The sequence below is a fragment of the Gallus gallus genome, chromosome 20, assembly GCF_016699485.2.
Source record: "Gallus gallus isolate bGalGal1 chromosome 20, bGalGal1.mat.broiler.GRCg7b, whole genome shotgun sequence".
In the NCBI taxonomy this organism is placed as follows: domain Eukaryota; kingdom Metazoa; phylum Chordata; class Aves; order Galliformes; family Phasianidae; genus Gallus; species Gallus gallus.
This window is the reverse complement of record NC_052551.1, coordinates 9,112,145-9,126,543: the sequence shown is the minus strand read 5'-3', so window position 1 is coordinate 9,126,543 and position 14,399 is coordinate 9,112,145. Positions and strand designations below refer to the sequence as shown.

Genomic DNA, 14,399 nt, shown 5'->3' with positions numbered 1-14,399 from the left:
TTTTCTTTTTTTCCTTTTTTTCTTTTTTTTCTTTTTTCTTTTTTCTTTTTTTCTCTTTTTTTCTCTTTTTCTCTTTTTTTTCTTTTTTCTCTTTTTCTCTTTTTTTTCTCTTTTTCTTTCTTCTCCCCTCTCCCCCCTCCCCCCCCCCCTTTTTTTTTACGTTGCGTGAAGTTTGAACCTGTTTTGAACTAAAAATGCCCATCGAAACCACTGCCGCTGGGGACCTTTCCAACCTCAGTGATGCTATGGCCCTCTGTGGCACTGGAGGGCAATTTCCATTCGCTGCCACCCGGCGATGCTCTGAAGGCGATGAGAAATCAAAGGGTATGAATAGGAGGAGGTGGAAGCGCTTTGTGATGGTTGCAGACAAGTGCCTGGAGAGCGCACTGATAATCATCACTAATTTATTCTTAATCAACAGCCGTAGACAGGCCGGAGCAAAGCTTTAACATTTACATATGAATCCCACGGCGACAATACGCCGCTGGTTTTCAGTGCGACTCCTATCTGGCCTCCCTGCTTCAGAAGTAGGCTGTTATCTTACTATCAGTGCACGAGAGATTAACATGAGCCATTTTCATTAACGCTAACGGCAGCTACACGCATAACGCCCCTGCATCAACAGGAAGATAATGGGACCGTAAGTGTGTGTGCATTCGAAGGAGAGAGGAGGGGGTGTGAGACAGAAAGACAACTCTACTTCGATGATTTGCCCTTCCAGTTAAGGACAAAGCGGTCTCCTCTGATAAGCACCGTTATTTTCTGGTAAACATGAACCAGTGGACAATGAGGTTCCCATCATGCACACGCTGTATGTAAGATCTAATGAGAATATTAATATCATATATAGAGAGTATTATGAACCAGCGGCTGTGGGTTCGCGCTGCATTCGGTACTTGTGCTCGCAGCCTCAGGGGAGCGGTGTTGAGCAGCGTTTGCCATCCGTAGTGATGCTGCGCTGAGTTCTGATGGCTGCTGCTCGCCTCATGTCCCGAACGCACACATTCATCTTCTTGGGCCAAAACTGCTGCTAGCAACCAAGCGTGCTGCTGTGTTCACGCTGCAAGTTGCCCTGAGCCAGCAATCATCGTTAACCTGCGGGTGTGTGCTGAGATGGAAGGTGCAAAGGCTGCAGGATAGGGCTGGTTTTCAGCAGGAATGAAGGGAAGCCACAGGCATCTGCCTCCCTTAGCAAGCACATAAGTGCACGCCATTCCCTGGCAACTCCAGTTTGCTCTGTTCCCGGAATTTGGGCTGGCTGCATAGCTCTCTTCCCAGCTCTGCAATGCGTGGCAAATACCTATTATAACATAATATATAAGACCATACTACCAACATTTACAAAGGCATCCTTTGCTGTATTCCCAACTCATCCCTTTCTCTCATTATGAATTGGTTCTATCCTGAAATTACACATACTTTTTGTACAACTGTTGTTGTAGCTGTTATGCCCAGTGTCACCCACATACAGAATGCAGCAAGGAACAAATTATAGGATAAGATAACAAAGCATAAGGCATGGACAGTCTCTTCCATGCCCAGCTTTTCCAGATAGAATTAATTTTACTTGGCTACAAAACGTAGTATTTGCAGCATCTCCAGGCTGAGCTGTGACACCCCTATGGGATCAGTGCAGTGCTCAGCACTTGGCAGAGTTAGGAAACCATACACTCCTGTCTTGGTCACTTTTTTAAAGGAGTGAGTTTGAGAAGTGTGTGTGGCTTTAGGGGGTGTCATGTTTTCGTCCATCCTGGCTGGAGCTCGTTCCCACTCACACACTGAGATATGTAAGTCTTCTCCAGCCTTGGTGGTTCTATGATTCTATGGAATATTTTCCGCCATGGAATGGAACATCAGTTCTTCTCAAACGTTTATTTTGTATTATTATCAGTATTTACTGCCTATTATTTATTTTTTATTATTTAATAATGAATAACTTTTACGTGTCATTAATTATAGCATTCAGAGCTGTTGCTGTTCATTGCACTTGGCAGCCAAAACACAGCAACCTCACCAAGCAACAGTGCATGCTGCCACTGGCTGTGGAAAGGCAGCTTGGAGTGCATGGAGCTGGGAGTGCACGTTGGTGCATGTGTTTGCACCACCAGTACGTCACTGAGACATCCTCTGTGTTCCTGCAGTGACACTTCCTAGCTGGAGCCAAAGGAAAGCTGCAGCAGCCACTTGTGTTTGGAAAGCCCCACCAGACCTTCTGCCTACCCACATTTTTAGGTCTTTCTTAGGTCTTAATTGTTGGTAGTGGAACAGGTATAGCTGACACAGGGCAGGAAAGCAGCTCTATCCCGTGTATGTGTGTTTAATTGGCTGGGGGACGTTGGCCACTGATCCCTAAGCAGGCAGGGAAGCTGCTTGTCTACAGGAGAGCCCCCAAATGGCTGCCCCAAATCAGGGGCTGCTCTCGCCCTTCTGGCTCTTCTTGTGTCCTATCATTTGAGAAATGCAACTGTTGCACAGCAGCCTCAGCAATCACTTGGTGTCAATACGCATGGACTTCGGCAGCTGCATTGAATTACTTCTTGGTCACGCTGCCTCGTGAAATTGCAGCTGGAAATGTGGCTGCAATCATGCCAGGGACTCGGATTGCAGGGCAGCAATGTCAGCTGCCGCAGCTCGCTTCTGGGGTGGGAATTAACCCTTCGGGCACTCCCTCCTCTCTACTCCAGGCCGTTCCTTTGGGAATGTGGGTGTGCAATCCCAAGGAGGAAAAATGCATCTCAGTGTGATACCAGTCGTGTTTCCTTCATGCAAGCCTTTGCTGTGAACAAGGGATGTGCATCGGGTGGGTGTGGGCAAAGCGCCCAACTCACTGTGCGCTCTGAATCCTCCTCCCACCTCTGCCATCCTCCACTTCCTCATCAAACAGTGATGGGAATGCGCTGTGCAGCTCAGCAAGGTAATGTTAGGGAATTACAGATGCAGAATGAGGTGTTGAAATGCCACAGAAGCTGATTAGAAACTGTCCTCTCCCAGCAGTAAAGGCTTCGTGGGGATCAGAAAGAAAACAACAGAATTCACACACCAGCTCTGATAAAACTTACAGATCACCCCTGGCTGCTGGGAAGCTATTTCCAAGCATGAAAGTCATTGGGACTGTTTCCTTTCCAATGAGAATGATTGTTTAAAACACTGTGCTTTGCTGTCACAGGGATGCCTCATTTTCTGCAGTGCATTTGCCACCACTCCTAAGCCTCCTTCTCCTTTGGTAGTGTTGGCTGCAGCTGGCCTCCATCCCAAAGCAGCTCCCTTGACATTATCCCAGGTAATGCGAGCTTTAAGAAATTACAAATTTAAAACTAGAAGATCAGAAGTCCTTGCCCTTTATTACATAATCTCTTTCTCTTTCTAGCTGGCTCAGTAATCCTTTCCTATGTAAAAAAAAGTCTTCTGTATGACACCTTGGAGCATCACAAAGCCCAGTCTCCGGAGTGGTGGCATGTCTTGGTCACCATGGGTGAGGAGTTGTCACAGCATCCAATGTATTCCCCAGGATTTGCCCTCATCCATTCATTCTGAACATCCGCAGTGCCCTGGAGTAGCTCACCCAGTTCTTACATAAGGGCTCCCAACCTATCATGCTGAACACGTCCCTTTGTGAAACTGTGCTGTGCACAATGGAAAGGAGCCATCAATCAGAGGACTGGCAGTGAGCTTTACTTCCAATGTGTGCTAGAAGAATAGGATGTGACGTGCCACCTTGGAAAGGCTGTCCCAAGGGGTGGAGCATGCAGCACGGGGACAGGCACGTGCTGCCTTTGGATGTGGCACCATAGCTGGGCTTCTCTGGAACAGCGTTTGTACCTGAGGATCATTCCCTTTGGCTTTCAAGCAGCCTTGTGTGGTGGCCCATGGCACATCACTGGTGACACAGTGCACATTGGTGATGACACTGTGTTTGGCAGCCTCTGGACTGCCCCATCCAGTGGTGCACTGTTAATCCACTTGCTAATTCAATATACTTAATGAAGATCTATTCTTTTTTTTCTTAGGTCCAAATTCACCTAAGTTAACATTTATTCACACTGAAATAAGGGATTTTCCAGAAGTCCACAGGAGGCTTTTTAATTGGCTTGCATAGAGTAACCCAAAGCCCAGCCCTGCCCTTAGGGTGCTCAGGCTGCTTGCTCCTCCTCTGGTGTCCATAGACAGGAGATGCTGAAGAGAACGACACTGGAGCAAACATCCAAACACTGGCACGGGAACAGCTGCACTAAAGCCAGTGAGGCCACTTGAATACTTAAGGGCAGATGCCTCTGTGTGAGGACCCCGTGCTATGCCAAGAAATCATATAAATTAAGATTACATGGCCAGGCTCTAGGAGTTTTAAGCCTCTCTTTGTGATACAGTTGCATTATCACATGTTCACCCTTCTAAACAGGCTAAAAAGATCTGTGTGTTCTCCTTCAGATGCACGCAGGGCTCAGGCAACACAGAGTTGCCCTTTTCTCGGCTTATCAAGTAAAAAAAAGTGCAGGGGGAAAAATCCTGTTTGTGTCAAACACGAATCCAGCAGCGATACCTTTGGCTGTTTCTCACAGCGTCTCCTTTGTACTACAACTGTGCTGGAAAATAGCTGTGCTTCTGGGAGGCTGTTAGAAGCAGGAGGTGGAACAAAAGATGCAGGAAACTCCAGCAATGGCCCTAAGGGCAGCTACCAACCTGCACAGCTGCATCCCTGCCTGCTCCCACTGCTCCAGCAGCTCACAGAGCCCATAGCACCCCAGCCCGACCCCAGCCTGTGCATGGCAGCCTTCAGCTCCCCTTCTCCCTCTGACATCAGCTTGCCTGAGCCCACAGAGCAGAGTGAGCCCTCCCTATGCAGTTTGTGAGGAGTGTTTCATCGATGTTCATTGAAAACATAAGCTGGTCTTTATTCCTATTGCTTCTGCCATCCAAAATCCACTGTTCTAGGAATACAATTAGTGCCAAAGCTTCTTCAGCCCACAGTTTTCTGGGTGAAGTAGATTGGTTTCTTCGCTGGGTGTATTCCTTTCACACATAATAAAGTGTCTCTTATTGCATCTGACTGCATTAATTGCTGCCCTGGTTCTGCTCGGTGCACAGGTCAGATAATCAATACACTTTACCACTTAAAACCAGAAGGATTTGAGATCATTTCAGAGTCCATCTCTCAACCTTAGGCATTCACAGTTTGCTTGTTTGTTTGTTCTTTTTCTCCCTGCATCTGATTTGAATAAAAATAACTTTGTTACTATCAGGTTTCAAACATTTGCAGCACTTCAAGACTAACCCTGCTTCATTCTGTTCTAATCAAGCAATGCTTTCCTCGAATAAAATGATAGAGACTCTGTCATTTCAGCTGCCATCTCCATCTCCACCTCCACCACTGCAAACAGCAACTTGGTATGAGTATTTAGAGGGCAGCGGGGCTGATCACTCACAGTACCAAAGTCACACTGCTTTAGAGGCAGAAATGGAGCCCTGACTTGCTTGAGAGCAAAGCAAACTTTATCATGCAGCCATGGAGATTGCAAAGAGATGACATTGTCATCAGATGTGCCTCTCCCAAAGCTTATTAACCCACTCTGGTGGAGCTTAGCTATAAGTACAACCCCATCCTGGCGTGCCTGTGTGTCACCTACTGCTTGGGCTGAGCAAAAGCAGGGAGAGGTGACAGAAGCTCTCTGCTCCCACTCCTCTGGGCAGGAGGCAACGTGGAGGGGTCAGTGCTGTAAAAGAGGTGGTTGTGTGCTCCTGGATTTGATCTGCAGTTTGCAACTGAAGCAGACAGACCTGCTTTGCTGCAGATGCAGGGTACGGTGGGTGGTTCTTAGATGGTGCTCCTGTGGAAGCTCTCCACAGAAGGAGCTGCTCCTCTATGTACTTCTTAAACCACTGAGGTATGACAAGGCCCATACGCAATTTAAGACACTCACAAATGTGCATTTTAATGAATTCCATGTCTTATACCCTGGCATTTGTCTTCCATGCACACTTTAGCTGACAAAGTTTATGGAAACAACTGTTGTATTTCAGGCTAATCCTGGGCACGAAGACTTTAGGGTGAGTAAGCCAGCATCTGCGTGGGGTGGAAGGTGAGGGGCACATGTGGCAAGGGGAGAGGAGGTCCCGATTCCTGTTGCCTGAGATGCCCCATAGTCTCCATGCCCCTTGCACGGAGTGCTGGCACACCCTCGGCCAGCAGCAGGGTCTCCCATTTGGAGAAACTAAATAAACTGGGACCGCCTGGCTCAGCCTCCCGGGGGCGGGCCGTGCCGGGGGGGCCGCGAGCACCCCAGCGGGGCTCGGGGGGCTCATCCCAACCGCCTCAGCCTGCGGGACGGGAGCGTCCGGAGGAGCATTGCCCTTTTAAGCTGTGGCCCCACTGCCTCCTCCCCGACTCCCGGAGGGGCTCCGGCAGCCGCCGCGACCTCCGTCCCTCCTCCCTCCGCCCTCCCCGCCCGCCTCGCTCCCGGCGGCGGCGAGCGGCAGCTGCGCTCCGTGCTGCGGACGGGGAGAGCCCCGGGGCTGCGGCGAGCCGGGTGCTCTGTCCCTGCCGCCCCTGTCCCTGCCGTCCCTATCCTGCTGCCTGCCCCGGCGCACTCGGGGACCATGGGATGCTGCACCGGACGCTGCACCTTGATTTTCCTCTGCACTTTGCAGCTGGTAAGTGCCGACTCTCCGGGCTCCGGGGGGCTGCCCCGGAGACGGGATGGGGCTGCCGGGTCGGAGCGGAGCGCGCAGCGCTTCGGGGCCGGAGGAGCTCCGGGACGGTCCTTCTACAACTTCGTTTCGCAGTGGGGCTGCGCTGCTGGGTGAGCTGCCCCGCTGGTTCTTAAAACTCGGAGAAATGTGGTTGTTATGCTTTTGTTTCTTTTCTTTTTCTTTTCTTTCCCACTCCTCAATTTATAAGTTTGTGTTTATGAAATACAACTACAGAAAAACTGTCCATTGAAGGCGTCCCGGCAGGTTTGGTGGCGATGCTCAAAACCGAACCAAAACTTCCCCCATGCCAAAACCTCCCGGTACCTTCAGCCCTTCTATGTGCAGCTGCAAGAAGGAATTAAGTCAACTGGATCCCACCCTGCACCAGAGGGTCTGTGCAGGCGTGGAAGGAATTATTTCAGCCGTCCTCAGGGTGATGTGCTTATATGCAGTGTGCTCATGCATATATTTCTTTAGGAATAAACTGGCCGGCGTGCAGAAAGTGTGCCTTGTGGGCACAGGCTGCTCATCCCGGTGACATCTGTGTGCGTGTCGGTGCGAGTGGTGATAACAAAGGTCTGCTTGTTCCTCAGTGTCTGTGCATCCAGCTTGGACCTGGAGGGTCCCCTTCTTGTCAGTAGCTGATGGTCTCCAGGGCTCCTCCAGCCTTAAAGAGGAAATGACAGCTCATACGTAGTTAATTTCATTTCCAAATTTGCTTTATTCTGGAGCATTAGCGGTGCGCACGAAATGGCAGGCTTTCTCCTAAGTTCTGTTGAATAGTGAGCTAGTGCCAAGGGGCAAATCTAGTCGAAACTCTTTGTTTGGGAGTTGCTTACTGTGACAGCAGCTTATTTTCTGCCAAGAGGCAACCAGCGAGCGGGCACTTGGCCGGAGGTGGGAGAGAGATCAATAGAAAAAAATGAGAACCTGCTAGTTTCCAAATGTAAGCCATCGGCCTAGAAGTGATGGGGAGCAGGGTGGGAATGCAGCCCCGCTAACTGCGAGGAGCGCAGTCGGAAGATGTGGATGGAAGATTTGACTGCAGTTAAACAAAATGCAGAATAGAAGTTTTTTTTGGTTTCTTTTTACACAAAGCGTCTCGCTAGGCATATTTATGAGCCTGCTGAATGGCCAGGGAGTGCATTCAGCCTTCTGGATTATTTCTTTTGATTTTTCACCCGTGATCACAGAAGAAAGAAGCTGCGCTCTGTATTACACTTGAAATTGGCACCTCAACACTCACTGTCTCTTAAACCCATCACTGTGTCATCCAGCTTTAAGGCACACACTTGCATACACTGGAGGGAAAGGAGAAAAAAAAAGAGTAAGAAAAAGAGAAAGCCATGGGCTGCCGGTGCTGCTCTGATTTCTGACAAGCGTGGGAGTTTTTCCGTATCCAAGATACAGGGACAAAGAACCCCCAGCATTTTATTTTCCTAAGGACCCTCCTCCTTGAAGAAAAGAATCGGTTTGGCTCATTCTTAAGCAAGTTTGGATGCCTGAGCCGTAGTGATTTCCCATGGCACTCGCTGGGTGAATTGGTAGAGCTGGAAAAATGTGAGCTATGGGGAGGGAATTCCTGGAGCTCTGCTCCGCTGGGAGTGAGGTCAGGAGATCCTGGCTGCTTCCCAGCAAGTGCTTGGGTGAGGCTGAGCCCCATCCTGGTGCTTATTTTGTTTATTTTCTTTTAAGTCAAACTTGTCTGTAAGTCGTCGCATCATTTCCACATCAGTACAACAGTGACCTGCAGGACTCCGTGCCACGCAGTGCGCTCCGCTGAGACAAAACACTGAAGCAATCAGGCCAAGATCATCAATAAATTATAACGACGTGAACTTCCTTTGTTCCTCTCGTGTCTCTGCTCTGCTTCATTTGATACTTTGAACCCTTCCCAGCCTTCCCTGTGCACTGCTGAGCACCGTGTCTCCCAGAGTGCCAGGGTGAATCCTGGCTCCTTGTGGGCAGCAGTGGTCTTGCCTTTCATTTAAATGGAAGAGGGGATTTCAGCTGTGGGATTTCCCACTCCAGTTCAGCAATATGTCCTTCTGTTCCATTATATATTCTCCTGTCTGTTCCTCAAGGCTTCATTTATACACAGTGAATGGAAACATGAAATAATGACACCTCTCCTTAAAGAAAAGGAGGAGGATTTGGCTTGCAGTGTGTTTTGGGGATTGCTTTACTATTAGGTGCAAGTCGTTGAGTCAATGTACTGGGGAGTGTTTGCAAACTGCAGCTTAAATGTTTCTCTGAAAAAAAAAAAATAGATAGAAACTGAACTTATTAATCACTGCTGTGCATGCAGAGAGAAAGTTTGTGATCCAGCTGGAGAGCAGAACAGCCCATGAAGGGAAGGGAGGGCTGCAACGCAGCGTGAATACCAACGAGGGCTGCAGCCCCGTGGGCAGCTCAGGGCTGAGCAAAAGGAGTGGAGCCGAGCACGACTGTCTGGAGAAAATCAGGGCTGGCTCCCCAGCGGTTTGCTAATCAAGAGGGGGAGAGGAAGGCCAGCATTTGAATAAGTAATTTGCTACATTCCGATTTTAGGTTATTGTTTGCCTGCAACGTCCACCTCAGGCTCCTGCTGCCTATCTGATCAGTGCTGCAAGGAGGTTCAGGTCCTGCTGTGTGTTGCTGCACTGGATCCTGCCCTTCTTCCCAACCCATCCCTGTCTACAGCAGAAGTCCAGGGGAACGGCCATGCCAGGAACACCCTGAGGATGGGAGAGGCATCCGGGTGTTTGGATCCCAGAGTTCGTGCCCTTGTCCCTTGTAGCAATGAGGGTTGGAAGAGGGCAAGGCTTTCCCTGTGGGTGGGTTGTGGGGAAAGCCCACGCTTGAGGACGTGGTCTTTCTTGATCTGATCTTGGTCACTTTTGATCTGAGATTGCACCCAACTGGTGTATTTTCTGGAGTAATAAGTGATCGTGTCCTGAAAGCACTACGTGAATTTATTTCCACCAAGCTGAGCATGGAAAAAATCCCTCCCTCCCCGTGCCCTGTCCCAGTAAATCAAACAACTGCCGTTTCTTTACATTCTGTCCATGAATCGAGAGCTCAGATGCCAAGCAAAGCCTGGAGACAATTTTACAGATACATTATAAATCCCCATAGAATAAGAGCTTCTAATGGAAAAAGTGACTAATACCTCAAATGAGCGCAGAGCACGGCGCCCTGGGATGGGACTGCACATTGAGACTAACCAAAAGTAACTATATACCTTTATTTATTTATTTTCCTGTGCTCTCCTTCTCCCTCGCTCCCTTCTTGGCAATGCCTTTTTAATCTCTTACAGAAGGGGGTGACCAGTGCTGGAAACTATTTGAAACCAGTGCAGATCCCTCTCTAACTGCTCCCTTGTACCTAAAGGGGTTGTGTCAGCTTGGGCAGGACATGAAGCGATGGGGCCGGGGCAGAAGGCAGCCTGGTAGACAGGCACGTGGGGATTGCACACGTCAGGGAAGGCAAGAGAATGGGTGGGCTCAATGTGGTCAATGCATATAAGTCTGCAGAAGGGGGGGCTGGGAGAGCATCCATGGGAAGGAGCAAGCAGGATTGCAGTGGAAGGGCAGGGAAATGGGTTGGGGCCCATCCCTCCCTGCTCTGCAGCTGCCCGCAGAGCTGGGCAGGTTCCTGCATCTCCTGGGGGGCTCCAAGCCTGGCAGCTGGGGCATGGCTGAGCACAAAGCACCAAAGGAAAGAGCAGGTGCAGGGGTGAGCACAGCGTCCCTTTGCTGTTCGGGACCAATGTGAAATTGCCCTATGTTCCAACTGTTTATCTTCTCCAGGTTGCGTGCTCAAACTATAATCCCTCTAGAAGAGAAATCGTGTGTATGCGTGGCTCCCAGCACCGTGATGGGTTGAACCTCTCCTGGAGACCACGTACAATAATAGACCATTTTAAATAATAACATAAGTCAAAAGACTACATTTGACAGATGCTGTCCTCTCTGTGTCTGTTCCAGACAAAGGAAAATTAAAGCTGTGCCAATAATAGAGCTCGTCAGCATTTTCCACTGGTGCTGACTTTCAGTAGAAACCTGGGGATTTGACTAAATGAATATTTTCGTGAGAAGTATCTGCTTTCCATAGACAATTCTGGTGGGTTTTTTTTTTTTTTCTCCAAAGTTTTGGCCAGAATATTTTGGCAAAAAATCAAAAATGTGCTGGCAAATGCTTGCTGTGCTGGTGAGCATTTTTAGTTTTGGAGTTGTGGGGCTTTTCTTACAAAAAGTTGAATTTTTGCATGTGGAGATTTTTCTTTCTTTCTTTCTTTCTTTCTTTCTTTCTTTCTTTCTTTTTTCTCTTTCCTTGAGCAGCTGGAGTCAGTAACGCAGCAGTGGTCTGAGGCCAAAAGCTCTGAGCAGCACCAAGGAAGAGGGGCCTGGGGACATACAGCACGTTTCAATGCAGATTGTGCATTGCCAGCAGCCCACGTCCATGTTTCCCATAGTGGTGGTGGCAGAGATTGCAAGTGACTCACAGGAATCAAGTTTCCTTGTGCCCTCCGACCAAACCCATCTAGCACTTTCAGACCAGGAATGCCATTTGGCAAAGCCCAAGCCAAAAGCAGCTGAGGGCAGGCTGGTGCTGAAGTCAACTCTTCCCAGAGCCCTTGGGCTGTATTTTGGCTGACGCTGTGTCTTTGCCTGACTACGCTCTGCTGCTTTGTCTCCTGCTTTTTCTGTCCCCCAGCACCAGGGCCATGCAGGAGGAGAAGGAGGTGGATTTTCCCCAGAAGGGAGCCCCTCTCTCCTGCCCGGTGTGGGGTTGGGGCTGGAAGCATTGGGGCTGCCAGGAGCCCTTCCCAGCGCGGGCTGACGTTGCTCCATTGTGTGCTAATAATATACGGAAACTCGGAGCATTCTGGCTGGGGTGCAAAATGGAGCTCTTCCAAGAATCTGCTCCGGGGGCCCTCAAGTAGGAACTCTTGGAGAATAAGCTGGATAACAAAGGCCAGATTGTGATCGCTTTTCCTCCAGGAAAACCCTGGAATAGCCCATTGCTTTTCGAGCATTTAAGAAAATGCATACGATTTAGCAAGGTCTAAGTGCCCCAGCTGTAGCTTTCCCTTCTCCCATTAACAAAGCATTGAGTTTGAGGTCAGTACAATCGAACCTTTCCATTTTAAAAAGCAGAGCTAATTTCTGATTTAATGTCCTTACGCTCATGGTGTTCCCTTTGTGTTGGCTGGAGTAGATGTCAGGAGCAGACCTGACTGCACAGGTTGTGTCTGTAGCAAGCTTGGGTCGAAAGAGACTTTTCAACAGGGTGGAAACATTTTTTATCTCAAAAGTAGTGCATTGTTTTTTCCATTCTCCATCTCTGGAGCTTGAGAGGAAAAAAAAAAAGCACCGTTCTGGCCCTAAAATGAAAATTTTCTGGCGTTCAGCGATGTTTGCTGGGAATGATGGGGGCCCCGTTGTGCCAAACCCCAAATATTTTGAACCTTTCAGAAGTGTTTTCAAGCTTCTGTCAAAAAGTCGAAAAGTTTCAGTAAAAGAAGTTTGGGTTTTGGTGGGGTTGTTTTTATTTGAAGTTTGAGTCCTGGATGTTTTCATCTCCCAAACATCTCTGATGTCTTCGTGTTGGGAGTTTTGATGTCATTCCTAAACACTAAGGGGAAACTGCTCACAAAGGAAGCACAGACTTTGGTGTTGCTCGGTCTTGTTGAACTCATTTGTTATCTCCTTGTAGGATGATGCTTTTTGGTGTTTTTGTTGTTGAAGGAAACTCAATGAGTAACACCACGCAGAGCTGCCAATCTGAGATATTTCATAATCATTCCAAAACCGTATTATGATTTTGAGATCCCAAAATAAGAACAAAGAAGTTCTGCTTTGCTTGCTCATTGATGAAGTCAGACTCTCACTTCATCTTCTTTGCTGTGGATAACTGTACGGATTACAAAAGCAAGGATTAATAGTAGTAACAAGTAGGGAAATAGTAACGGTAAAGTAGTAAAAGGAAAGTGTGTATTAGCAGTTGGGCTGAGAAACACCAGTGTCTCAGCAAGGATCCAGCTTCTCACCGCCGTATCAGAACCGCATTTCACGTTGAACACAGAGAAGTCAATGGTGATGTTGCAGTGGTGTCTCTGCAGGTCAGCTGACTTCTGAAAACCCTCGTGAAGCAAAACATGGCAGCTTTGTTTCACTTCATGTTCCACGTTCCACAGGCTAGAGGGAAGCGAGCAGCAGTTCTCTGCTGGAGTAAGATCAATCAATCCTCCCTTGACTTTGGTGTAGCTCATTAGCATCAACGGCCTTTTCCAAGGAGAGCTTTTTGCTCTCATTTCCACGAGAACTTAATTGCCTTTTTTCTGGTGTCTGTGGCTGGTTCTCAGAGCAGCTGCTTCTGTGTCGGGATGTTAGGCAGAAATGTGTTGTTTATCAGGGAAGTTCTCATCCCAGATTTTCTCTCAAAGGTGAGGATTCATGGAAATTAGGAGAGCAGCTTTTCTAATTCCCTTTCCCCCTTCATCCTGGATGCTGTTTGGATGAATCCTGCTTTAGTAATTGAGGTGTCAGATTCCCTGACACCTTTCGGCTGAAAGGATGATGGTGTGGAAGCGGTGACCTCCACTGCCATCTGCCACAGCTTAATGAAAATATACTGTGGGAATCGAGGCAACAGCTTGCCTTCGTCACCTGCTCGGAGAAGGCAGACATCAGGAGTCGCAGTGCCAGCTTTCTTTGCCACCTCTCAGCGACTGGCCAGCCCAGCAGGCAGCTTCCCACCTGCTCTCCAGTCTCTCTCAGGCCAGCAAAATACCTGCTTTCTTCCCTATTTTCCCTTCTCTGGTTCTTTCAACTGATACTCAAAACTCTAGAGATCCAGGGTCACCAGTGTATTATTTTCTCTGCACCGATGCATGAGGCACACAGATGTCCACCCCAGCCCTGGCTGGCAGAAGCACAGGAGCACAGACTGCCACCCTGTCACAGCAGCACAGCAATGGGATGGGAGAGCTGAATTTGCATGGGATCTGGCCTCTGTGCCTTGTGCATCCCAGAGGAGATGAGAACACATCAAGGCCTGCAGAGAAGGGATGCTGTTGTGCCACCTCTGAGCAACATGGGATGCTGCTGACCTAAGGGAAGTGGGTCAGAATAAGCAAGCAAGCAGTCACATGATCTCCTTCTTTACTGAGCACTTGGTGACCTGACCAAAGTCATGAGAGAACAAGAACTGGGTATTAACTGAGGAAAGTTTGGGTAAAGTTCTCCAGAGATAAATATACTTAATAAAAAATGATCCCTGTTGCTCGAATGAATACACAGTGATGGCAAATATATGAAGCCTGAGAAGACGTCTCCTGTGAGACCTTTTTGGGAAACAGGGACCTCTCCCTTGTCTGTGGTGACCCCGACAGCAGCCTTGGACTCATTGAAGTGCCTGCTGCTGCACTGTGCTTTCCAAGTGCTGTTCTCTGGAGATGGTTCATCTGTAAGCACCGTTCCAGCTGAATGGGGAAGGTGAGATGGAGGACACTAAAGAAGAGGATGGGGTATTTAATTACCCATGCAGAGCTTACAAAATACTGAGTGTAACCTTGCATGGATTGCTCTGTATGCTGTGTTCAGCCACCGTGGATAAACAGCCTTACCACAATTAACAGTTTGTCACTGCCTGCCATCAGCTTTGCCTGAAGACTATCTCTGTAGTAACCAGTACTTAATCTTGGTACCAGGAAGGTTAACTTGGAGATC

General features: G+C 48.6%; 1 protein-coding gene and 1 long non-coding RNA gene across 6 annotated transcripts in view; one reads left to right on the top strand and one right to left on the bottom strand.

Annotated features, from left to right (window-relative positions):
* The first annotated feature begins 5,970 nt into the window (after positions 1-5,970).
* Positions 5,971-14,399, top strand: part of NKAIN4 (Na+/K+ transporting ATPase interacting 4) — a 48,246-nt gene continuing 39,817 nt past the window's right edge. For 3 of the 5 annotated variants that reach the window (XM_015296646.4, XM_025142311.3, XM_015296645.4), the window contains exon 1: positions 6,436-6,645. In XM_015296646.4, coding sequence (XP_015152132.1) covers positions 6,592-6,645 — 54 coding nt within the window. In that variant the 5' untranslated portion in view covers positions 6,436-6,591. Of the gene's footprint in view, positions 6,043-6,435; positions 6,646-14,399 lie in introns of those variants that run through there. The other 2 variants (XM_046903022.1, XM_046903023.1) reach the window with 2 other exon arrangements.
* On the bottom strand, positions 12,199-13,407 carry LOC121107356. Its single transcript, XR_005841351.1, has 2 exons — positions 12,719-13,407; positions 12,199-12,582 (listed from the first exon to the last, which is right to left on the bottom strand). It is a non-coding gene; the product is annotated as an uncharacterized LOC121107356 (long non-coding RNA).